Source organism: Mixophyes fleayi, chromosome 5 (assembly GCF_038048845.1).
Source record: "Mixophyes fleayi isolate aMixFle1 chromosome 5, aMixFle1.hap1, whole genome shotgun sequence".
In the NCBI taxonomy this organism is placed as follows: domain Eukaryota; kingdom Metazoa; phylum Chordata; class Amphibia; order Anura; family Limnodynastidae; genus Mixophyes; species Mixophyes fleayi.
The window spans coordinates 270,162,912-270,190,041 of record NC_134406.1 but is presented as its reverse complement, the minus strand read 5'-3'; the positions used below and the strand labels follow the sequence as shown (position 1 = coordinate 270,190,041).

General features: G+C 43.1%; 1 protein-coding gene across 1 annotated transcript in view; it reads right to left on the bottom strand.

Annotated features, from left to right (window-relative positions):
• VIPR1 (vasoactive intestinal peptide receptor 1) overlaps positions 1-25,875 on the bottom strand; it is a 177,904-nt gene extending 152,029 nt beyond the window's left edge. The window contains exon 1 of the mRNA XM_075214096.1: positions 25,605-25,875. Within this exon, the coding sequence (XP_075070197.1) occupies positions 25,605-25,652 (48 nt within the window). The 5' untranslated portion in view covers positions 25,653-25,875. The remainder of the gene's footprint in view (positions 1-25,604) is intronic.
• Positions 25,876-27,130: the final 1,255 nt, after the last annotated feature.

The following is a 27,130-nucleotide window of genomic DNA, read 5'->3' as shown; positions in this document are numbered from 1 at the left end:
GATAGCTTTAATAATTCACTACAACAACCATAAAGGACTATATGATTTTCCTCTGTGTTTGATGTACTCTGCTCTCAACCTAATACGCTCTGCTGGTTTAATGACAGAACTCTGCATGTTTCTGGAGAGCCGTATATCATGTTCTAAATTATTACAGCACGCCCACTGATTTGGAATCATTACAATGAATATGTGAGTACACTTATAGGCTGTGAAAGTTATCCTACATTGTCACTCTGGTGACGATTTTAGCCCATATCTCAAACATACCATGAAGTGACCAAGATCTCCAACTTTGCAATGTGATGTTGTGGCTGGATCACTTATAAATAACTTATTATTATTATTATTATTATTATTAATTTTTATTTATAGGGCGCCACAAAGTATCCGTAGCGCCGTACAAGGACAAACAATGGCACAGTACAAGGTGAAACAGCACAGTACAAGTAACAGTAACACTATAACTCTGGGGTCTCAGGCACAGCATGAAAGAGAGGGAGGGAGGGGAAAAGTGAGTATAGGTAGGTAACTATGGCCCAAGAGGGTGGGCACGGATGACAGGTTGAGAGTCACTGAGGGGAGCGGAGAGAAGCGAGAGGAGACAGAGGGCAGAGGGACTGAGAGGAGGTGAGCTGAGTAGCTGGAGAGCGCAGTTAAAAGTGATGGAAACAGAAGGTAGGAGAGCCCTGCTCAAAGGAGCGAACAATCTAAAGGGAGGGGAAGACAGACAGACACATGTATGAGACAGAGAGACGGGAGGAAGGGGGAGAAGGGAAGAAGGGATGAGAAAGAGAGGTAGCCGACTGGTGGGAGTTTAGGCATGAGACTGGAAGGCTTTAAGGAAAAGGTGGGGTTTTTAATGTTCGTTTCAAAGAGGACAGATTAGGGGAAGTTCTGATGGAGTGGGGGAGCTTGTTCCAATGGAGGGGAGCGGTGCGGGAGAAGTCTTGGATACGTGCGTGAGAGGAGGTAATCAGAGGGGAAGAGAGGCGACGATCGTTGGACGATCGCAGTGAGCGGGAGGGAGTGTGAATAGAGATAAGGTTAGAGATGTAGGGAGCAGTGGAGTTGGCGAGGGCCTTGTAAGTCAGAGTGAGGAGCTTGAAAAGGATTCTGTTACTTATTGCAATAATATATTATTAGCGCAGTGTGCCAATTTATATCGTTGTAAATGTACTGATTCTTGATACTGTGTATTATAAATTTACTTATTTTATTATATTGTGTTATATTTCTGTATAGGAAATACATTCATTTCTGAGGTATGGATTTGAAACTTCGATAACATGGTGTCATGATTGTATGTGTATAACTTTTCTAAAGAAAGTCCCTCGTGTTAATTAGACCTTTTCCTCTCAGTGGCCAACATGTCTGTTTAGCCTGTATACACAGCAGGGGCCGCTGCCTCTTGGCCTGTGTGGCTTTTCATTGTGCATCTCAGATCCTGTCCGAATAATGCACACAGAAGGTTTTGGAATATAGCAGATTAGTGTAAATTTTGTTAACTTTGCATTGCATTTAAATCCATGTTTTGGGGAAACATATTGCATCCTGATACTAAAAATAACTCAGACGTGTTGGGGCCAGGGAGGATCAGGGGGCAGTGTGTCATAATGTATTTAAAAAGAGCACTGGTTTGTACGGAAATGTATCATTCCATCTGTACCTTTCTGGATGTCGCTAGTACTTTCAACTAGTGGCTGTAACTGTCCTTTTTAGGACTTCATGAGCTAATAAATATCACTGCTTAAGGAACTTGCTTTGACGCCTAATTCCTGTGACCTGCAGATTAGAGCAAATCTAGTCCGTTTTCCAGCTGTTCTGTAGTTGGACCCAGCATCCAATACCAACGCTTTGCCCACTGCTTGCAGCTCTGGCCAGTGTGATAGGCCAAGGGTACCATCCACAGCAACCCTGATAAGAAGGCAAGAGGTCAGGGCTACCAGCCCAGGTATACCAGCAAGGGGGTACACTAGCAGCGACAGTTACCCAGAGAACGTGGTTCTGGATGCTGCTAATGAGTCCAGTGTTGGCAGCAGCTTAAGCCCCTCCTACCGTGGTTAGAGTGCGCAAATGGGATAGCGAAAAGGGAACGGTGACAAGGCGAGCCAAACAGCTCCCCAGCAACTCAAAAGACAGGGTGGCATAGGCGGTCCATTCTGTCACAAATATGCTTGAACAATACTAGCTACTTCTCTGCTTCATTGTAATGTAATGTGTTTGAACAATACTAGCTAATTCTATGCTTCATTCCTCTCTTCCTCCATAAAACTAAGCTCAGCCAGATGTTATCAGTACCAGTTCCATACTCCACAATATCGGCCCGTTGCCTCATGTTTTTATATGAAGCATTGATGACTTCTATTAACCTTATTTTTCATTGTAGGGGTGCATCATCCCATATATAATATATTTTTCTTATTGTATTTACAATAAAACAGGTGAAACCAATGTACCTGTAAATAATTAAAGAAAGAGCCATTGTTGTTTAGTTTTTTAGGTAGACAAGACAAGAGCTGTATGCATTCTACTAGGTGAAAATAAACGCTCCACAAAGGTTGAGTTAGACTTTAAAGCACTTTAGAAATGAATATAACAAGAAGTGATTTTGAAGTGACATTTCAAAGGTGGGTTTCTCCTCACAACATTGTCCACTGCTTCTAGTGTAACATACTCGTACAAAAAGCACAACGACATGACTTTATATTACAGTTGTACCATCCCCAAAACCGATTTAATAAACCCCTATGCCCGAAGATATAGTAAAATCTACAGAGGCATAATCCATCTTTTTTTTAAACTTAGAAAGTCTGCTCTAGGGGGAAATATCAGGGTCATTTACGAAAATGCAAAAACAAAAGACAAATGCTGTTTCGTGATGCCACCATCCTACTTTTGCTCAAACTCGACAGATTTGCAGGTAAGCGCAATACATTTATACGCCAAGATGAAGACATCAGCAAAACTTTAGCCATTCTAATGGGAGGAATTGAGTGGATGGGCGGTTTCCATTCTAAGGGGGTCTATTCATTCAGAACCACCCGTTAACCAAATTTTCTATCACTGCGTATCACAGAATTTAGGGCTTATCTCGCTTTAATAAATAGACCCCAAAGCGGGGACTAGGTGCACGAAAGTGGAAACATTACATTTCAGTTAGTGGAATGGTATAAATTTAGATGAGCTGGTGAAGGTGGCGGAGGCACATTTTGGGAGGCCGGTAGATGTACATAATTTTTCTCAATGCAAAAGGAGGGGTCCGGTGTTGAAAACCCAACACCCTCCCGATACACTGAACGGGTTGCACTTTCCAGTTGTACTTGTGCATAAAAATAAGAAGAAATAAATAATAATAATAATAATAATAATAATAATAATGAAAGCAAACTTCTAGGCACAATATAATCAAAACAAACACACAAAAGTGAGATATGTAATAAACACTGAGTGGGCATAGACCTTGAACTGCACTTGGAAAACATTTAAAGGTGCAAATAAAACAAGGGGCGCAGGTCCGCATTTTTGAAGTTCTTTTTGCTGTTCAGAAATAACCATTAAAATGTCAGCGTTTCTGGCCCACATTGCTAGCATGACAAATAGATTTATATAGAAAGCTAACTGATGTAACAATTTCCATTGCTTGGGAGATCACCCGTAGAGGTTTACGCTTGTAAACGCCACCTGTTGTTTTGTTTTTGGTGCCAAATGCAAAAAATCTTTTTTACAAGTCTATGTTGATACAAGTCCTATTAATGTATAATGAGCGTATCAGAATTAACATGTACGATGGGAATAAGATATCTCACTGCGCAGGGTACTACTTATAAAATGTGGAACCCCGTACTTGCCTAGTCTCCCGGAATATCTGAGAGTCTCACAAATTTCTAGGAGATCTCCGGGACTTACGGTAGATCAGTGCGCCCTCCCGCATTCTACCCGCTTAATAACATGAATCACAGTGTATGGCATCATCCTGACTCCGTCCCCTGCTGTATTATGCTGAGAATCATCCACCCCGAGCTCGACACCTGGACATCCCCTCAGGAGATCCAAAATGTTGGCAAATATATTGAGCTCCCATTTTTGCTGGTGATAGGGCTCATTATCACATTCTCCTACACATGATGGGCAAAAATTACAATGTCAGACCTCCCAACGCTGATTGAGAATCGGGACACAATAAGCCACACCCCTGATTTGCCCAAACCCCACCCAAGTCCTCCCTAAAATGCCCACATGTAGGTGATGTCCGCCCATTTCTGCAGAAAGCCAATCACTTTTTGAGGTCCATGACTCAGACTGTCCCACCAAAATCGGGACAATTAGGAGGTATTTAGTGCATGAAGACGCCTATTCGCGGCATTAAAAGAACTGTATTTTTTAATGGTCTGAGTCTAATTTCTCATTAAGAAAGAGGGAAGACTCCTTTGTCCTAGTGTGACTATGCCCAGGTTGGCATAACTTCATGCTGGTTACTGCTTCTGCAGGGGGGACCACAGAAGAGCAGTCCAGTCTCCCGCATCCTGCCCACTCCCTAGTGAAGAAGGCAGGACTGGGGCTTTCATCAACCGATTCTGGGTGAAACGCGTCATTTCGTCCTCACACCTCAGGTGTAAAAAGTTGGCAAGTAAGTTTCAGTGGTAACCACCACAGGCTATAGATTCCTGAAGAATCCTGCAATCAGAGATTTAACACTATATATATATATATATATATATATATATATATATATATATATTTATTTAATAGCAATAAAGTGAATACGTTTTATTCCCACAACTTAGATATACAGTGAGACGCGGAAGTATGAAGTATATAAGTATGAAGTATATAAGTATGAAGTATATTCAGTATTATAACAGCTACAATGTCTGCACAGAACCCATCACAGCAGGATGTCACCTGAGATTACTGCAAATAAGGTTCTCAGTTCAGATTGAATTAGTCAGCTGGTGAAATTGCTTCCAACAGAGGAAAATCAGCCTGTAACCTATAGGGCCTGAACACACAAGCGCGTTTTGTCTGAATTATTTTCCTGTTTTAAGGGACAGAAGACACCAAACAAAATGCCTTAAACTAAGGTGCAATTTTGTTTTGTGCCAACAAACTACACTATTCTTTAGTGTGTGTGTGTGTGTGTGTGTGTGTGTGTGTGTGTGTGTGTGTGTGTGTGTGTGTGTGTGTGTGTGTGTGTGTTTTTGTCACTAGTATTGATCTGAGAGAAAAGACAAAATGGTTCGGTGTCCAGGACCTTAGAAGATCTCCCACAATCCCACAATTATTATTCCCCTGCCAATCTCTACAAGAGACCACGGAAATGTGTCTAAAGGTGAATGCCGATTTCTCTCTCAAAACACTACTGTATAGCATATAAAATGATGTGTGCACTGAGAATGGATATAAATCAATATGTAAAATACTAATTTATTGCTTTAACATGTACATTAAGGACCTCATATAGAGTTGAAGGCTATTTCAGTCTAAACCACAGGTGAAAATTGTGTTGGAAAAAAAGACATTCCACGTAACCTGCTAAGTCGGACGCATCTCAGCTGAACGCCATTCTTATCGGTTTCTATATTACGTCAGGCCGGGAGCACCCGCCACGGATATATTTCCTGACAGACGTATTTACGACCTTGTTGTTATTGTAACGCCCTTTGCCTCCTCTGATCTGCCTCCGTAACTGTAAGGAGCTGAATACGCCAGATGAAATGGACTCTGCATAGAATTTGTTGTCAGTCTGAGCACTGGAGAAATCCGAACGTTACGCTACGCACATTGACATACCCCACAATATCTGTTTCTCTGGCAGGGGGAGGGGTGTGACCACGCCATGATAGGGGCGTGGCCACACACCAAGGGGCCCCGTACTCCCCTCCAAACACCATTTGCGGCACCATTTCACCACTACTCTGCCATGCGGAGCAGCAGTGAACAACAGATACCTCTCAAATTTCACACCCATGGGACAAAACTGTCCCCATCGGGGTAGCGGGACAGAGGCCACAAACCGGGACTGTCCCGCCTAAATCGGGACAGTTAGGAGTTATTCATTCATGCTGTGCGTGTGTTAAGGAATTTAGACTGTAAGCTCCAATGGGGCAGGGCCTGATGTGAGTGACAAATATTCTCTGTACAGCGCTACGGAATTAGTGGCGCTATATAAATAAAATGATGATGATGATGATGATGCTTGCACTTTTATCTATTGAACTGGCAGCACGTACAAGTAGATAGGTTAGAAACAATATTTGCATTGCAAAAACAGTCATATAAAAAACCTGCAAATCATCAATTATTCTTCAGTGAATATGATTTCAAAAATAAATCTGTGTAACCTTATAATCTCCTGGATGCTTCAATTACCATTTCATGTTCTCCTTATATTTTTTTTTAATGGGTCTAGTGTTGCTATTGATAGCGTATTGTGCCTGGAAGGCAGCGATGACTGATCATTATCATCCAGAGCTGCTTTCTACAAAGTTCACCCTGTGACTCAGACTCATTTCGTAAATATAAACCCCCTCTGGCTGCAGCACACAGATCAATAATGTTACACCTCCATCTCCATCACCCCCACCAGCGGCCGGCAGATCGCTGTGTGATTCAGCGCACAGTCACCCGTTACCTGGGCAAGTAGGGTCGTTAAAACAGCCCACTGCTAATTCTTCTGCAAAGCGTCACGGCTCTGTTTTATTTACTTGATATATTGGCTTTGTGAACTTTGCAGAACTGATTTACAATTCCGTGAACAGCTCAGTCTACAGATACAGTTTTTATTATGAACTTTCTATCTCCAGTGATCGAATTCATAAAGTGCAGAAAATATAAATGTTTATAAATCTATGGAGAATACAGGGATTTATGGGATTTCTGAAATAGTATTACTAGTAACCGAGAACGTGATTGTACTTTAAGCTTCAGATGGTGCATTAAGGTGCCCTTTAATGTCCACTAGATCGGAAGGCTGAGGAACAATATCTATGCTCATTTTGGCCACGCGTTTCTGTTGGAACTGGGTAGCACGGTGGCTTAGTGGTTAGCACTTCTGCCTCACAGCACTGGGGTCATGAGTTTGATTCCCGACCATGGCCTTATCTGTGCGGAGTTTGTATGTTCTCCCCATCTTTGTGTGGGTTTCCTCCAGGTGCTCTGGTTTCCTCCCACACTCCAAAAACATACTAGTAGGTTAATTGGCTGCTATCAAAATTGATCCTAGTCTCTCTTAGTCTGTGTGTATGTTAGGGGATTTAGACTGTAAGCTCCAATGGGGCAGGGACTGATGTTAGTTCTCTGTACAGCACGGCGGAATTAGTGGCGCTATATAAATAGATGATATTATATATAGATAGATTTATATACATTGGAAAAAAACAAATTCACTGTTTCAGGTGTACTTAACTTTATTCCTACAATCAAATAGTCTAATGCAGAAGCCCCCTTTGGGTTAATATTAATTCAACTATGATTTACAGATATATCTCCCAACATTTATAAAGACAAATTCGAAACAAAATCAACTCCGCCCACATCTGACTAAATCCAACCCACACAAGTCCACTTTCCACCCAATCACGCCAACTTTCTGTGAAGCCATGCCCACTTTCGTGTAAGCTCCACCCTTTTTGAAGTCTGCTATCCAAGTCTGTCCCACCAAAATCAGAAGAGGTGGGAGATATGAGATATTAAGATTTATGTAAGAAACACAAATGGTGCAGAACCACACTTCTTCTTTATATGAGATTACTTCTATACCTAGCACAGTTATAGGTGCACGCCCACTTCACGGTCCTCAACTTGCCTCTGCAAAAGCATTTTGCCCCTGGCTATGTGGGTACATTTGACGTGCATTGTGCAAAGTGAGCAATGTCACTCGAAACTCATGTTAGGGCTATCCCCATTATTCATTTAAACATTTCCAATTGTCTCCTAAATACTTCATGGTTTAGCTTCCTTTATTTCTTAAATGATGACAGATGGGGACTGTCTGTATTACATGTGTCATTTTTTGTGTTTAAAGGTTTTTGCTACATTATTTGAAATGTGCAACAATAAGGTAAAATAAAATGTTTAGGATGAGAACCGATTTCCGACGCATCCGTGGTGGTAAAAGGTCCTTTCTTTTGCCACAAATCAGGGAGTGCCGTTGTAAATATGCCCTCGCTACAACTTTATATTGATTGAAATAATCTCATCTTGCACAATGAAACATGGTAGGCACATGACATCACAGAAGATCACATGACATCACAGAAGATCGCATGACATCACATGGCATCACAGAAGATCACACGCCCTGCAGGATATCACACTTACACACGTCTAGCTTTGTTGACTGTAGGATATTGATTTTATGCTCTCAGTGCTTCCTAAAACTAATATGTCGTAATTAAGTAATTTTTATAACATTAACAATCAAACTGAAAGGCAGAGAACACAAACAGTTTAAAAATCACAGTGCGGTCAAAATATTATTTACGCAATCTGGTCTTAATTTCCAAAGTACTTTACAATCATTTATTATTATTAAGGTAGTGAGATATCATTTCCAGCACTTTGCTGACCAGTTTAGTAATGGTTTGGCTATAATGTTATACTGACGGCATCTCTAAGTTTAATTCAATTATCTTCTACTGGTCAGTTTTTGAAAAAGATGCAGCTTTGCATATGTTGTGAATTTGTTTGTCTGGCCTACGTTTGAGACATCTGTATGAAATTAAACATGGAATGGATAAATTCGCTCATCTATATTAGTATAATCTACATGGAAGAGATGTAATATGGTGGACATTTCAGTAGCATAATATGCTGGACATTGTGCTATTATGGAGAACATTGTGACTATATAATATGCTGGACGTTGTGCTATTATTGAGAACGATGGGGCTATATAATATGCTGGACATTGTGCTATTATGGATAACATTGTGACTATAACATGCTGGACTTTGTGCTATTATGAAGACCATTGAGGCTATATATCATGCTGGTCATTATACTATTATGGAAAACACTGGGGATATATAATGTGCTGGACATTGTGCTTTTATGGAGAACACTGAGGCTATACATTATGCTGGTCAAGAGAGTTGGCTATACTCCAAGCAAAATTATTGTTACCACCGTCCATTAAGAGGTTACTAATATATCTATAAGACAGGAAATAAAGGTAAAAAAAGCTGTAACTTTTATGTTAAAAATAAAAGCTATGGAATATAAGTATATATAGCGGTGTAGATCACAAATTTTTACTGACCAAGCCCTGAGACCATCTTATCTTATCTCTCTCTCCCACAATGAGATAAGAGAGTGGTAATAAATTAGATTTATAAACCGTGTTTAATATAAAGGTGTATTTGACACCACCATCTTCCCGCATTAATGTCACAGGAGTTTCACATTCTGTGCTGTTCGAGCACCCTGCTCTGTCCACTATCTATCTCTCAGTCTGTGGATGTAACATTTGTGAAGTACATGATAATATCCAAATGCTCAGTAGGTACAGCAAGTACTTACACAAATTATGTCCTGGAAATACCGTTTGGGCACTGTGCCATATCTACAGTACAGAACCGCATAACAAAAATTAATGTGCTCATTAAATGGCTTATTTAGGAGATTGACGATTTGATTGGGGTATAAAGCAAATGACTTACTGATTATGCTGCTTATTTAAAAGATTATTGGCTTGATAGCGGTACAAAAAGAATAAACTTTCTCTGTTTGTCTATTAGCTAAGAGATTACTGGCTTCATTGAGCTAAATAACAACAAAAACATTCTCCCCACATTAAGACACTAAAACATAATGGTCGTCCAAGGTTGCAATTTATTTGATGAAACGTCTTACTGGGATGTTAACTTAAATGTTTTAGGATATTGTTTAAAGATTAATTTTCTTGCCTCAATGGATGTTTCCTTCCAAAGCAGTGAAGTCATTTTTTTTTCTCACCACAATATTACTTTAAACTCTTAAACACTAATTGCAACATATAACATTCCAATCCCTTGTACTGTATTACTGGGGGAGAGATTCCCGTCGGAGATATAAAGGTATAAATGAGTTTAAAATGATCGTGCAGGTAGGCGTGTAACAATAAAAGTAGAATTATAGGCTTCATTCAGCTCCAGACAAACAATACAACTTGCAGCTACTGAGAATTACACGCTGTTATCCTTAATTAAGTTGGAAGATATTCACTACAGGTACGTGATAAAGAACTTTGCATTATTATAATGCGTTAGCATCAAAAAACAATACAAAAAGCATAATTTGAAATAACAGATTATGCTACATTAGGGCAGACTTAAGCTATGTTATGGATGTTTCAACTACATAGGTTATAAGATTCTACAAGTGTTAAATATATAAATATAAATATATGTGTAATTTGTAATCCACATCTTCAAGCATTTAAGACTATCATACTTCTGATATGTCATATAGCAGCAAATGAAGGTCTATTTCAGAAATGTATGCAGATATAGTTATGATTTTTTTTAAAAAAAAGCATTAAAAATTATGTAAAGTGTTGGTTTCCAGCTAAGCTTTCCCTTGACAACTGTTTCAAGGTAGCAGTTGTCAGCCCAGCCTCTCCCTTTCCTGGCTGTTTTGTGATTGGTTGTCTCAGCTGGGAGTCAGTTGTGAGAGCCAATTGAAGCACAGTAAGCAAGAGGTGGAGCAAACAATTAATCACAGCTGTGACAAAAAAACAAAAAAAACCTTTCTGCTGCAGTACCCTTGCTTTACCAAAGGTGCTGCTCTTGTGTTCCTTTGGACTATTTGCTCTTCACCTGCAGGAGTTAAGCTCCTCCCCAGTATTATCACCTCCCCCACTGAACCTATATGTCCGCCCCAAGTCATGATCTTGTGGAATTTCTCTTTTAATAACTAATTGAATTCTATTCATTTTTAAAGGAGATGCAAGACGTTCCCAAAATATTTTGTGGGGTGGTTTTTTCACCTAACAACTTCAAACTCATATACTATGTAAACCAAAGTAAACATTCTGACTCTTGCAGAAGCGCATCAAAGTCATGTATTGTGGTGTGCTTTATATATTTATGTAGTTAAAGGTTTCATTGTCTATTAAAAAAAACAGTTACATTTTAATATAGAGCTAGTCTACACATGTGTCCTTTAAAGCAGCATTCCCATACATATGTTTTTAACATAAATCTCTGCAGCAGGCTAATAGAAGAATGATTTATTATTATTATAGACTAGCATGGCAACCACAGTCACATGGCACATGGCACAGTAAGCAGAGAGGCTTTGGAACACCCTCTGTCTGCACCTTGACAACCCCCCACCCCCACCCCTTTAACATGACATGCTGAGAGATGTGAGTCTGTGTCTTGCAGCCTGACTGTGTGTGTGTCTGGCAGTCATTTTTTCTTACTTGGGCCAGATACTGGATATTCTGATTTGTAGGAGGATAGCTATGAAAAAATGCTGTGAAAATATACTTAACTTGCCATTTGAGGAAGAAAACAGATCTTGTATGTGGGATTGCTGCTTTAAGATTGGATAATTGTATAAATTTATACACCTAAAAGGCAAATCAAATTCTCATTTTCTCCATCTCTTCAGAGAACTATTCAGACTAAGAAATCTCTGAGCACATAAGCTATAAATATATATTACCTTTCATTTTCACTATAGAGTTTATACAGGTTCCCCACAGACAGTGTGGGAAGATAGATTGTTAAAGAACAACCCAACATATCAAATCGCATTAACGCAATAGGTCTAATTTGGATGGATCTGTAAAATGAAGAATGTAATGCTCAGTGGTTAACTTCAAGCGCTTGTGTTTGCTACAATGTTTTATTATTACCTGTTGACGTTGGGGTTTTATATAATGTAGTGCTTAGACTGCTAGATAGCGGGTAGTGTAATTACTATGTGTCAGGCTGGAATCTCTTGAAGGTACATGTCCTGCTGACGTCCAGCGAGGGCTTTTATAAGGAAAACAGCAAATAAAAACAAGTAATTTTCTGAAACTGGCTTCATTATTCCTCCCAACATGTCCGTCCCCGGCAGCGGGACACTTGGTTTGGTGACAGAATTTTATTACTTTATTACTGTTAAACTTTAATGAAATGAAGATAAAGGTGAGTTTGTTTGGTATTTAATACGGCAGTATATTGTACTAGGTCTATGACATTCCTCATTCCCCCACGTGACGTCGTGATGACCTGCTCTATAGTCCGTAAAACGTATTGTGACATATTGTAAAGGAAACATACTGATAAATGTTTTGCAGTCTGTCTTCCCAGTGGGACCCTGCTTATCAAACTTAGTGATGTCATGGAACTGGGTGTGGCCTGTTGGACGGGTCTAGAGCAACAAAAAGTGGTTGACTTTAATAAAACAGAATTTTATTTTAACCCATCAAATTCCTTAAAGCTTGTGGGAGCCTGGATGCATTAGGGAATGTGATACTGTCATCTGCAACACATCTCAAAAGCTGAAAGAAAATGTTGACTAAACCTGGTGTGATGTGTGTACACGTAAAATGTTTGTACTGTATGCAGTGCTAATGTGGTTTGGATTGTTTATAAATGGACTTTCTCTGCATATATACAAAGCTAAAAATGTATTTTTTTTGCATTATAGGACTTCCACTAAAACATTTTCACAGTTTTAAGTTCAGGATGATCCCAGCTGTCAGCGCAATCGTTACTGCGGTAACACAATGAATCCAGTGTAATTAAATTCTCACTATTAAAGAACTTTATGGATACAAATATTAGAGCATTTCAGACCCTGTGTTTTGGATGCACAATTAGACATAACTGGCTGTATGAGTCCCAAAAGACTCTGTTGGGGGACAACTGCACCTCCCAAATGTTCAGATCTACTCAGAACAGTCCCGGTTTGAGAGGACTATCCTGACATCCCAACAGCACATTTGTTCCTACAATCGTAAAGTCAGGATGCAAGTCGCGTCTTTCTATTGAGGGTGGGTGCGGCGAGTACTGCCTCTGTTGCGTATGGCTATTCAAGGGATTTTTTTAGGAGAGGGGAGGGTTGTTTGGGGTTTTTTAAGCTTCTGTAGTTCTCGGCGCACCTCAAAATGACATGACCATGCCCTCTGTCCCGATTCCCAGGTGGCCAATGTTGGGAGGTATGAACAATGTCATGATCTGCCTACAGCGTATGCATTACATGCTGCTTTGCATGGCAGCTCCTGCCTTTTTGTCATTCTATTATTTGTATTTCTATTTTGTGTTCCAGCAGTACCTCTTTTCCCCAGAGGTGCTGCTATTGTGCATTATTCTTGTGCTTAAGGAGTTAACCTGTATGTGCACTAATTATCTCATGCATCTGGGTGTGTCTCATTCCCCTTATATATACCTGTTCCTCCCAGCAGTCATTGCTGGTTATTGTTGTCCTAATCCTGATGTCATTTCCTGTTGTCCTTACCTGATTGTTTCTGGACATTTCATGCTACTTGCTGCATCAGCTGGAACCTGGTATTTATCACTGCTCCTTATTACCTGTTATCACCTCTCTGCAAATAAACACAGTGTTTTTCACCGAATTCATGACTCCTAGCTGTACTTCTGTTTGAGAACCGTGACAGTATAACCAGCCCAAAAAACAGCTTTGGAGTCAGGTGAAAGTTTTGTTTTATTCTGGGACCTTTTTGCTGCAATCAAGTTTTCATTTGTCTTTTGCAACATGTCTGTTTTACCTATCATGGAATTACCCCTGCTACAAACCTTACAAATGGACATTATATTGTTGCGCTCCCAGCTGGCCGGATTTTCCGCTTTGCTTTTGGACCCACTCAGGAGACTATCAGAGACGGTTTCACTGAAATCTAATGCTGTTGATTTGACCCAGCCAACTCTGTCTGCTGCTGAATCCGTGCCGCCAACACCTTGCAATAATACCATGTCAAATTTGCATTTAACTAACAACTGCAATTTAACTAATGCCCGGTTCACAAGTGGGCCACGCCCCCATCTGACCGAAGTGGAGCGACAGCGCAGAGTAACCAACAAACTGTGTCTCTACTGTGCCAGCAATGCACATTTCTTGCAGGACTGTCCTGTCCGTAGACCACGTCAGCTTACTGAACCATCTCCTGTTGTTTCCTCTCGGCACTCCAAATCTGTTTATGCTCCAGCATTCCTGTTCTCTGCGAAGAGACCTAATCTGCCAGCTCCAGCCGCCTGTCCTGAGGCACCCATTCCCTCTGTCTCCTGTGCCGAGGTGCCAGCCTCTGTCTCCTGTGCCGAGGTGCCAGCCTCTGTCTCCTGTGCCGAGGTGCCAGCCTCTGTCTCCTGTGCCGAGGTGCCAGCCTCTGTCTCCTGTGCCGAGGTGCCAGCCTCTGTCTCCTGTGCCGAGGTGCCAGCCTCTGTCTCCTGTGCCGAGGTGCCAGCCTCTGTCTCCTGTGCCGAGGTGCCAGCCTCTGTCTCCTGTGCCGAGGTGCCAGCCTCTGTCTCCTGTGCCGAGGTGCCAGCCTCTGTCTCCTGTGCCGAGGTGCCAGCCTCTGTCTCCTGTGCCGAGGTGCCAGCCTCTGTCTCCTGTGCCGAGGTGCCAGCCTCTGTCTCCTGTGCCGAGGTCACATCATCTGCCTCCAGCTCTGAGGTCACATCATCTGCCTTCAGCTCTGAGGTCACATCATCTGCCTTCAGCTTGGAGCCTGCTGCCACTGTGTCTGGTTCCGAGTCTCCTGCCACTGTGTCCGGTTCCGAGTCTCCTGCCACTGTGTCCGGTTCCGAGTCTCCTGCCACTGTGTCCGGTTCCGAGTCTCCTGCCACTGTGTCCGGTTCCGAGTCTCCTGCCACTGTGTCCGGTTCCGAGTCTCCTGCCACTGTGTCCGGTTCCGAGTCTCCTGCCACTGTGTCCGGTTCCGAGTCTCCTGCCACTGTGTCCGGTTCCGAGTCTCCTGCCACTGTGTCCGGTTCCGAGTCTCCTGCCACTGTGTCCGGTTCCGAGTCTCCTGCCACTGTGTCCGGTTCCGAGTCTCCTGCCACTGTGTCCGGTTCCGAGTCTCCTGCCACTGTGTCCGGTTCCGAGTCTCCTGCCACTGTGTCCAGTTTTGAGTCTTCAGCCGCTGTCTCTGTTCCTGAGCTCCAGTCTGCTCCAGAGGGGGCGCTGCCCTTCCAGTCTGCTCCAGAGGGGGCGCTGCCCTTCCAGTCTGCTCCAGAGGGGGCGCTGCCCTTCCAGTCTGCTCCAGAGGGGGCGCTGCCCTTCCAGTCTGCTCCAGAGGGGGCGCTGCCCTTCCAGTCTGCTCCAGAGGGGGCGCTGCCCTTCCAGTCTGCTCCAGAGGGGGCGCTGCCCTTCCAGTCTGCTCCAGAGGGGGCGCTGCCCTTCCAGTCTGCTCCAGAGGGGGCGCTGCCCTTACCGTCTGCTCCAGAGGGGGCGCTGCCCTTATCGACTGTTCCAGAGGGGGCGCTGCTCTTACAGTCTGCTCCAGAGGGGGTTCTGTCCCTCCAGCCCGAGTTGCCAGTCCATGCGGTCCAGCCCGAGTTGCCAGTCCATGCGGTCCAGCCCGAGTTGCCAGTCCATGCGGTCCAGCCCGAGTTGCCAGTCCATGCGGTCCAGCCCGAGTTGCCAGTCCATGCGGTCCAGCCCGAGTTGCCAGTCCATGCGGTCCAGCCCGAGTTGCCAGTCCATGCGGTCCAGCCCGAGTTGCCAGTCCATGCGGTTCAGCCCGAGTTGCCAGTCCATGCGGTTCAGCCCGAGTTACCACTTGGTGCTGTCTGCCCTCAGGCTTCTCAAAGTGCTGTCTGCCCTCAGGCTTCTCAAAGTGCTGTCTGCCCTCAGGCTTCTCAAAGTGCTGTCTGCCCTCAGGCTTCTCAAAGTGCTGTCTGCCCTCAGGCTTCTCAAAGTGCTGTCTGCCCTCAGGCTTCTCAAAGTGCTGTCTGCCCTCAGGCTTCTCAAAGTGCTGTCTGCCCTCAGGCTTCTCAAAGCGCTGTCTGCTCTCAGGCTTCTCAAAGCGCTGTCTGCCCTCAGGCTTCTCAAAGCGCTGTCCCTGGCAAGCCTTCTGCCCAGTCCGGGCCTGCTGGCAAGCCTTCTGCCCAGTCCGGGCCTGCTCCCAAGTCTGCCGCCCAGTCCGGGCCTGCTCCCAAGTCTGCCGCCCAGTCCGGGCCTGCTCCCAAGTCTGCCGCCCAGTCCGGGCCTGCTCCCAAGTCTGCCGCCCAGTCCGGGCCTGCTCCCAAGTCTGCCGCCCAGTCCGGGCCTGCTCCCAAGTCTGCCGCCCAGTCCGGGCCTGCTCCCAAGTCTGCCGCCCAGTCCGGGCCTGCTCCCAAGTCTGCCGCCCAGTCCGGGCCTGCTCCCAAGTCTGCCGCCCAGTCCGGGCCTGCTCCCAAGTCTGCCGCCCAGTCCGGGCCTGCTCCCAAGTCTGCCGCCCAGTCCGGGCCTGCTGTCAAGCCTGCCACCCAGTCCGGGTCTCCTGTCAAGCCTGCTGCCAAGTCCGAACCATCCGTTGCCAAGGGTGCCAAGTGTGAGCTGTCATCTACCTTTGAGGGGCACCTTTCTCAATTTAGTGCTCTACTGAGGTTTTGTGCTTCTTATTTCCCCTCAGTACCTAGCCTTGCCAGTGACCCAAAGAGGCAAGTTTTGTTTTTGTTAACACATTTTAGAGGAGAGGCTATGGAATGGGCAAACCCTTTTGTTGAGTCTGATCACCCCATTCTTTCTGACTTACAACTATTTGTCGAGGCAGTGATCAACAAGTTTTCACCAACACCTCCCGCTATGCCTTGTTACGGGGCCTCTGTATTGTCAGCAGGTCCACCCATCTCACCTGGCCAAGAGATACCTTTGTGCTCCACTCAGTTGGCTCAGGCCCCAATTCCGAGAAAGTCCCGTAAGAGAGGAGGACGTAAGAGAAGAGGAGGTTCTACAGAGCTTGAACTGGCAGCTGGCATAGTCTCCTTTGCCCATCCACCCATGGACGAGGACTTTTCTGCCGGGCCCCCAATTCTGGACTATGATTCCGATGAATTCAGACATTTTTGGTAATTGGGCGTCTGGAATCCGCCCTTAAGGGAGGGGGTACTGTCATGATCTGCCTACAGCGTATGCATTACATGCTGCTTTGCATGGCAGCTCCTGCCTTTTTGTCATTCTATTATTTGTATTTCTATTTTGTGTTCCAGCAGTACCTCTTTTCCCCAGAGGTGCTGCTATTGTGCATTATTCTTGTGCTTAAGGAGTTAACCTGTATGTGCACTAATTATCTCATGCATCTGGGTGTGTCTCATTCCCCTTATATATACCTGTTCCTCCCAGCAGTCATTGCTGGTTATTGTTGTCCTAATCCTGATGTCATTTCCTGTTGTCCTTACCTGATTGTTTCTGGACATTTCATGCTACTTGCTGCATCAGCTGGAACCTGGTATTTATCACTGCTCCTTATTACCTGTTATCACCTCTCTGCAAATAAACACAGTGTTTTTCACCGAATTCATGACTCCTAGCTGTACTTCTGTTTGAGAACCGTGACAAACAACAGATGTCTGCCGGGGTAGACAGTCAACCTTAGTAATGGGGCCAACTCTGATGGATACATCGGGCACAAATCTGAGCGGCCACATCTATTAGGTTTGGCCATATAGGTAGCTAGGTGTATGGCCCAATCTCACAGAGGTCCAGGTGCCCAACCATCATCATTACCATGAACATTACCAACATTTATTTATATAGAGCCAGCAAATTACGTAGCATTTAACAACTGGGAACAAACAGTAAAAAAACAATACTGGGTAATACATACAGACAGAGAGGTAAGAGAACCCTGCTCGCAAGCTTACAATCTATGGGACAATGGGCGTTTGATACACAAGGGAACGTGCTACATTATATTGCACAAAGGTATAAAGTATTGAGTGGGCTGTGTAAACAGTCACACAGCAATGTTGGTCAGAGGGTTGTTGTCTTGTGTGGCTGTGTAGAGGGAGGTAATAGGGTAACCTAGGGAGATTAAGATGGTGGTTGAGGAATATTATAAGCTTGTCTGAAGAGGTGAGTTTTCAGAGAACGCTTGAAGGTTTGTAGACTAGAGGAAAGTCTTATTGTGCGAGGAAGGGAATTCTGCAAAAGTGGGTGCAGCCCGAAAAAAGTCCTGTAACCGAGAATGGGAGGATGTGATGGGAGTGGATGAGAGACGCAGATCTTGTGCAGAACCGAGGTGTCGAGTTGGGAGATATTTTGAGACAAGTAAGGAAATGTATGTCGGTGCAATTTTGTTGCTGACAGAGGGACTCAGCAGAATCTAGCCGCTGCGTGCAAAACCATCTGGCCGATTGGCCAGTTTGTGACCATCTTAATTTCAGTTCTGTGATATCTCTTGATATAAATGTAGCAAAACTGTGGCCAGTAAAGATTTAATGTTTGGTCCTGAAAGGTCAACTACAGTTAATAAAATATAAATATATGTTACAGAATGGAAAATTGCCCAGTGCTGGACATAATACACTAATAAACGTCTATGGATCATGACCTAAACATGGGGCATTTATGTGCTCACAGGCACCTCGGGGCAATAATTTCCACACAGAATTAGAGAAAACAGGACTAAACCTATAGCCAGTGATTGTGTATTGAGATATACAAATGTCATTTTTTTATGCTCTTTACCTCTGTACAGATTGACCCCTACGCAGTTCTCAGCAGAGATACTTGTAACACTTGTTTATCTGCATAGAAATGTTTGAAAACAGCACCATAGTGTAACTGATATATTCCCTGGACACATTGTACAGCCAAAATATACCTGTACGTAATTACAGAAGAACCCCACCCAAAACTAACCATGGTACGACCTTCTCTAGTTTATGAGCTCTCTAGTTTATACACATTGGGCCTGATTCATTAAGGTACGCAAAAGTAATGTCAATTGTGTTTTTTTTACACAAAATTGCCCGTAAATCGTGTATACGAACATCCGTATTCACCAAGGAGCGGGTCTGAGATAGGTCTGTGGTTGAATACGGGTCTAGGTCCGCTCTGCTCTAACAGACAACACGCTGCAGGATACGTCCATAATGTCATCATGATCAGCTATTTATATAGCTCCACTATACATTACAATACGCTACCAAAATAAAACCTACTTTGAAAAAAGACCCCAACGCTATAACATGTAATTGTATGGACAAAGGAGTGCAAATGTTCTTCCTGGTGAAACAGGAAGAAAACCCTCCGGGCATGAAGGGGTTAATGAATAATCGTACAGCCAGCGCTCAAACCACCCAGGCACTCGGCAATAATAATAATAATAATATAGGAACTGGTGACAGTTCAACGCGCACGGTGTAAGTAGGAGCAAATATTAAAGAGATTGTTATCACAATGATTCCATTACAGTGAATGGCGTTAGTAGTGACAAGTACTATCCACAATGACGTCCGTCAATGTCTGTCTCACGCTGTCCCTCTGTGGGAACAGTCTGTTATGTGCTCATTACATATCGGTATGTGTATGTTTCTTAGTCATCTACAACTTACAACCTATGTAGTCTTTATCAGACAATCTACAACAGTCATAAAGAACTGTCGTAGAATGTTGTGAATCTGCTAGTTACATTCCTGACAATCCACCGTGTGTTCCTGTACATCACATGTATGCACCGTATTCATCATCAATCATTATATAGCACCACCAATACCGTAGCGCTGTACAGAGAACTCACTCACATCAGTCCTGACCCATTGGGGCTTACAGTCTAAATTCCCTAACACACACACACACACATAGACTAGGGTCAATTTTTGATAGCAGCCAATTAACCTACTAGTATGTTTTTGGAGTGTGGGAGGAAACCGGAGCACCTGGAAGAAACCCACGCAAACACGGGGAGAACATACAAACTCCACACAGATAAGGCCATGGTCAGGAATTGAACTCATGACTTCAGTGCTGTGAGGCAGAAGTGTTTTGTCACCTAGTGGCCTGCGTGCTTCTAGGACGGATGTCTAGTTTTCGAGTACTGGACAGATTCCCATCTGTGCCGTATTTTGTCCATTTCTTTATGATGGACTTGTCAGTCCTCCAGGAGATATTAACAAGTTTTTTTAAAAAAAATGTATATCTTTCAGCTGATTGGTTCTTTAAAAAAACTTGTTGTGCTTTGATTGTTCTTTGAACTTCACGATGAAGCTCTTATATGGGCAAAACTTTGCAGTGAATATTTAATCATTCACATCAGTCTGTGACTAACAGCAGAGCTTACTATCTAAATTCTAATTAACTTATCAGAATGGTTCTGGATTGAGGGAGAAAACTGGAGCACCCAGATGGAAATCACATGCACAACACATAAGTTCCACACAGATAGTGCCTTATTTGGAATTGAACCCAGGGCCCCCGCGTTGGGAGGCAGCAATGCTAACCACTGTGCCACCGTGCCTCTTTTCAGACGAATTTATGTTGATGAGTGGTAACTCCACCCACCCCCCACATATAAATAATTTTTGATTTCACAAAAATAAAACGTAAAGAATGTTAAAGTGGTGAATACTGTTTACAACCTCTTTATTGGCACATTAATTAATATATCATTTATATAATTATAATTCACTTATATAATTATAATATAAAATATATTAGTAATGGTGTCGGGAATATTCAATGAGTTTCACCAGTAATATTTTATAATTTTGCAGAGCAACAGAAATTATTTTCTTATCACATTAACCGCAAGGAAGCCCCAAGACCACCCCTGAATTCTGTGACGTCACCTGACTCTACGCGTTTTACATCTGCTGCCAATCGCCCACCTGGCGGTAAGCCTGTAATACTCACACTTGGATAGGGATAGACAACATAGAAGTTAGCTGTTCTATCCATCTATAGACCCCTTACATAGGCGGGTGGGACAAACAGGGCTCTGTCCCTCTCGGGGACGTGGGTGGGAATATTGGGGAAGGGAGAGGGATGTAATTGGCAGCCCTAGTGACATGTTGGGAGCTATGTATTAATAACATGTTTCGGCATCTAATAATAGTAACAACAATAATCATAATAATAGTGATAATGAAAATTGCACTTAATTGTATAATTTATATACCAACCAGTCACATAACGACATAAAAATAACCATATTCCTTTCAAAACTCTGAATAATGAGAGTAACCACACTGATTTGCATACATTTATAGAAATGGAGAAGAGGCAATCCCCAAACCCCCAATCCCCCCAAAGCTGTGGGCAGTGGCGGATCGGGGCGATCGCCCCCCCTAGCAGGGGCTTGCTGCCGGCGGCTGCACACTATGTGCAGATCCGTTTAGCAGAGAGAGTTAGGGAGAGAGTCCTGCCCAACTGCAGAGCAATCAGAGCAGCCGGGCAGAACTCTCTCCCTAACTCTCTCTGCTGAACGGATCTGCACATAGTGTGCAGCCGTCAGCAGCCTTAGGTGTCAAAAAGGGGGCGGGGCTAAATCCCCCCTCCCTAAATCGCCCCCGGTACAATTAACTTCTGGATCCGCCCCTGGCTGTGGGCGCAGGGAGACCTCCTGACATCCCCAGACCTCCTTAAAGACATCCAATAAAATCACAAAACAGAGGTCGGATGTTTTATCCTGTGTGCAGTCAGCTGAAGGCAAATGGAATTTAAGGGAAGTAGCTTTATAGTGAGAGTTTTTTATAATTATAATTATTTTTTTTTTAACTGTGGGAAAATCTGTTTTGTCGTCTTATATAACAGATATCCTACAAGTATGACGAGCAAGCCGTGGCCCCCAGACATACAGTGATAAATGTCTCATATCTTATAGTACATTTAGAACTAATATTCCTGCCTGGAGCTGTAATAACCATCCTATGGGATAAAGTTCATCATCATCATCTATTTATTTATATAGCGCCACTAATTCTGCAGCGCTGTACAGAGAACTCACTCACATCAGTCCCTGCCCCCTTGGGGCTTACAGTCTAAATCCCCTAAAACACCCATACACCCACCAAGACTAAGGGCAAATTAATAGCAGCCAAGTAACCTACCAGTATGTTTTTGGAGTGTGGGAGGAAACCAGAGCACCCGGAGGAAACCCATGCAAACACGGGGAGAACATACAAACTCCTCACAGATAAGGCCATAGTCGGGAATTGAACTCATGACCCCCGTGCTGTCAGGCAGAACTGCTAACCACTGAGCCACCGTGCTGCCCAAGGTTAGACTATTACAATGTGCAGCTTACAGACACAGCAGTAGTTATACAGCTTATTGACAGGACTCCACTCCCTTCTTAGGCTGGGTACATACTACAGGTTTTTCACCTGATTATCAGGCTAATCACACGATAAACGACTGTTAGGTCCGATATTGCATTAGTGTGTACGCTGCAACAATCATCTTTTATGGCTCCAAAGCTCATCTATCATTTCATTTAATTTTATAACCAGACTACAAATCTTTATAAACGATGTCGTTCCACTTCTGCAGTGTGTACACGCTCACGACCTGCAGCGCAGGCAGATATCTGTAGAGTTTACAGAGTCACCATCTTTTCAGCTGATGGTTATGACAGATGAAGAGCACAGATCTGAAGGTAAATAGTGTAACACGTGTACAGTGTGTGCACAAGAATCGGCTGCTGATCGGGACTTTCAGTCGTTGGTAAAATCTTTAACAATATGGCATCAGCAGAATGTTTCTGTAGTGTGTACCTAGCCTATCCCACTGTGTATCAGTGAGGAAGTTAGTTCCTGTATAATTTGCTGTCACCTATCCACACTATACTATACTCCGCCACTCACAACCAGGACAATATTTCCTCTACACATTAACCTTTTCTTGCCTGGTAAAGACACCATCCAACCGAGATAACAATCTAATCCTAATTTTTCTAATGTGCTTTCCCTTGTAGATGACTCTAGTAAAACGCCAAAAAATATGAAAACATTTTTTGGGGACATCTAAATTTGGTTGACATCTCTGGCTAGGAGTTCCTGTTTGCCTTTCCTGGTTGGCAGGTCATGCTGGCACTTGTAGTTCCACAGCAACCAAACAGCCACAGGTTGCCAGCTTCTGTTGTGAAAGCTCAGGGTTGGCAACATAGAGAGTCACGTTCAGAGGCCGACAAAACGTGCTGTCACTGGCAATTTCGCAACAGTTGGCGAGGTACCAAATCATTTCCGAAACCTATTCTACAGGGTGATCATCAAAAAGATATAAGGAAAGGAAAGGAGTATCCATTACAAAGTCAAATCGCTTAAAGGTTTAGAGAAAATCTATTTGCAGACAATTATTTTGGGTGGTAATTGGGAGGTTTATTACATTTCACTGCGTGATGTCTTAATGTTTTTCGCTGTACTCTAATATAACCATAATTATATTCAGGGTTTACATTTAAGAAACATAAGAGAGACAAAAAAAAAGATTGTTTCTTAAATGGCTGAGACAATCAGGCAGGAGACCAGTCTTGCCTGTGGTTCTGGAAGAATGCTGTGTGAATAGTTTATAAATATATACATTAACGAGCGCAGAGACTATAAAACAGCGTGTGTCAACATTTCAAATCTGCGGAGTGCTGGGATCTCTACTAGAAGTTTACAAAAACCTTAACACCCAGCAGGTTTATGAGACTGATCCAGTTAATGGGCTGAAAAATGAGGCATTCTCTAAACTGAGCCTGTAGGTTTTCCTTAAAAGTTTTACCTCTCTCCTCTATAAGACCTCATGGTGAATTAATTACAGTGGCTCATCGAATAATTGATTAAAGAGTTGCTGCTGTAATATAACCACACTCCAGAACCCCCCCCCCCCCCTACCACAGTCCCATTAGCATTTCTGTATTTCTCAAATGTCTTCTAAAATAACACATTATTTGTGCACAACTATGTAATATATTATTACACAAAGACAGGGATAAGCATTCACAGAGAAAATCCCAAATACCCAAAAAGAAAATATTGAAAAATATCTTTCTGTCTCATCCTTACATAGCTATACAGACATGTACACATCTTCTTCTTTTTATTTGCAGAGGGAGCTAACAATCTATCGACACTGTGGGAAAATCAAGCGTAGTACAGAGTGATGAGGATTTATAGATAGGTAGAGAAATACAGGATTAAGAACAATGCAGTGTTATGACATGAATATTTACAAATGAGAATCCATAAGCTTGCAATCCAAACATTACACGACTAGTAAACATTAGAGGCATGGTCTAGTAAACTGCTGGGACTTATAGTTCAACAGGTTGTCTACCACTGCCCTGGAGCATTAGAGGACAATGAGATTTTACACATTCCTAGAAAGCATTTAACCATCTCCAATTAACCTAACAACATCCTATAGGTGGAACATTAAGAGGGTCCTCCCAAAGTGACCATTGGTTTTTTCAATTTGAGCACAACACAGAAGTTCCCAGAACAGATTGTATCTTCTCTGCAGGGAACCCTGACTGATACCTCCCCAATCCCTATCTGTGGGGCCGGTTCACCCATGATAACACCGCTCACAACAGGCACTGGGCTGATAAACATATCAACAGCTTTCATCTACAGCAAAATGAAAATACACAACAACTGCCTGGGAGAGATACACTGAGCTGTGCGCCTGAGAGAACAACAGCCTTGTGCAATAACATCAGGGCTGGACAATATTGTCTGCACAACATGAGATGCAACTTGCAACCTCTGAAGATGGATAATTTGCAAAAAATGCAGAACATGGGGGACGGTTCTGCAACAAGACACCCAGAGACTGAACCCTAAAGATCACATAACTTTGTTGTGGATGCAGCTTCTTGGGCTCCGTACGTTGTGACTCCAACTGCAGCACAAATGCAGGGATATAAAGACTGGCATGACCAAGAGGAGGGGGGGTGGGCATGGGCATTATTGCAGTTGCAGAATCCCAGGTATACACCTGTAGAGGGGCACAGAGACAGGTGGCACCTTAAGGGGTCTAATTGTTTGCAATCCAGCAATCAGTTAATTGTCAGTTCCTCCGGCCAGTCCTGAATGTGCTGTGTATGGGGCTTAATTATCTGTGAACAATGGGTTAGAGCCAACTTTTAAAAATGATTAGGGGCTCCCTCGCCCCTAGACCTGGGGGCACAAATGCACCCACAGTGCTGTTTTCTCTACACTACAGTCAGACAAGCACTGACTATAGCTGTTCCCAACATTCCGTGACAGCCCCTGAGCACGCTGAGCCTTGTAGTACCACACCAGCTGGTGAACCGCAGGCTGCCAATCTCTGCTCTAAAACCAATATAATTCATGCAGGGTTATATCAGTGAGTCAGATTATTTGTCTTGCGAGTCCATTTGGCAAAGTGTCTGATGCCATTCCGGAAGCAGAGAATTGGAAACTATGTAACCTTATTAGACATACACACTGCTGAGTGCAAACACAACCCTTCTAATTGGCATCAACCTGTCACCAGGAGATGCCAACAATCCTCCTTCGCTGCCGGGCGCAGCAGCTGGCATGACAGTCCTGCCAGAGACCAGCTGGTCCCCACTCACTCACCTGGTACAATGTTGTTGCATTAACACACAGTAATCTCATATCTGTAGTGTGACATTGGCGCAGGTATGACAGTACAACATACCACACACAGCTTGTGCCATGTCCCCAACTGGTATTTTCTGCAGCCCCTTCTGAGACCCGGATACTTACAGAGGAGATGAAACCCATCCAGAAGGCGAGCAGCGTTGTGCAGCCCATGACAGACAGAGCAAATTGACTTCTCTCTCCAAAAACTTCGTGTAGGTTTATCCTGCTCCGCAATAATCACTTTTCATGCAGTAGAAGTCCCAAGGCGGTGAACAGGTGTAATCCTCACTGAGCCATGTAGTGCACTTGCCCACTGAAGCCACCTGCAGATCACAGCTTGGTAAAGGGGGATCCCGATGCCTCACACAGCCGCATGCAACACTCACTTTGCAATCTTTAGCTGGCCATTGCATTGCACTTTCATTAAGAAAGTCAACCAGGAGCAGTGGACCAATCCCAGGCTCAGGAGCTGCAGCCAATCAGCGCAGAGCAGAGGCAGATCTGAGACCAGGGAACCTGCAGCAGCCAGAGCTGGGATAGCAGATCAGCTGCTGACACCTGGAATGTACAGTACGGTGTTAGAGCAGGATTTATAGTGCATGTATATCACATAGTGCATGTATATCACACAGTTCATGTATATCACATAGTGCATGTATATCACACAGTGCATGTATATCACATAGTGCATGTATATCACATAGTGCATCTATATCACACAGTGCATGTATATCACACAGTGCATGTATATCACATAGTGCATCTATATCACATAGTGCATGTATATCACATAGTGCATGTATATCACACAGTGCATGTATATCACACAGTGCATGTATATCACATAGTGCATGTATATCACATAGTGCATCTATATCACACAGTGTATGTATATCACACAGTGCATGTATATCACATAGTGCATGTATATCACACAGTGCATGTATATCACATATTGCATGTATATCACATAGTGCATCTATATCACATAGTGCATGTATATCACACAGTGCATGTATATCACATAGTACATGTATATCACATAGTACATGTATATCACATAGTGTATGTATATCACACAGTACATGTATATCACATAGTACATGTATATCACACAGTGCATGTATAGCACATAGTGCATGTATATCACATAGTGTATGTATGTCACACAGTGCATGTATATCACATAGTGCATGTATATCACACAGTGCATGTATATCACATAGTGCATGCATATCACACAGTACATGTATATCACACAGTGCATGTATATCACACAGTCCATGTATATCACATAGTGCATGTATATCACACAGTACATGTATATCACACAGTGTATGTATATAACATAGTACATATATATCACATAGTGCATGTATATCACACAGTACATGTATATCACACAGTGTATGTATATAACATAGTACATATATATCACATAGTGCATGTATATCACACAGTGCATGTATATCACATAGTGCATGTATATCACACAGTGCATGTATATCACACAGTGTATGTATATAACATAGTACATGTATATCACATAGTGCATGTATATCACACTGTGCATGTATATCACATAGTGCATGGGTGTCGCATAGTTCATGTATATCACACAGTACATGTATATGACATAGTGCATGTAT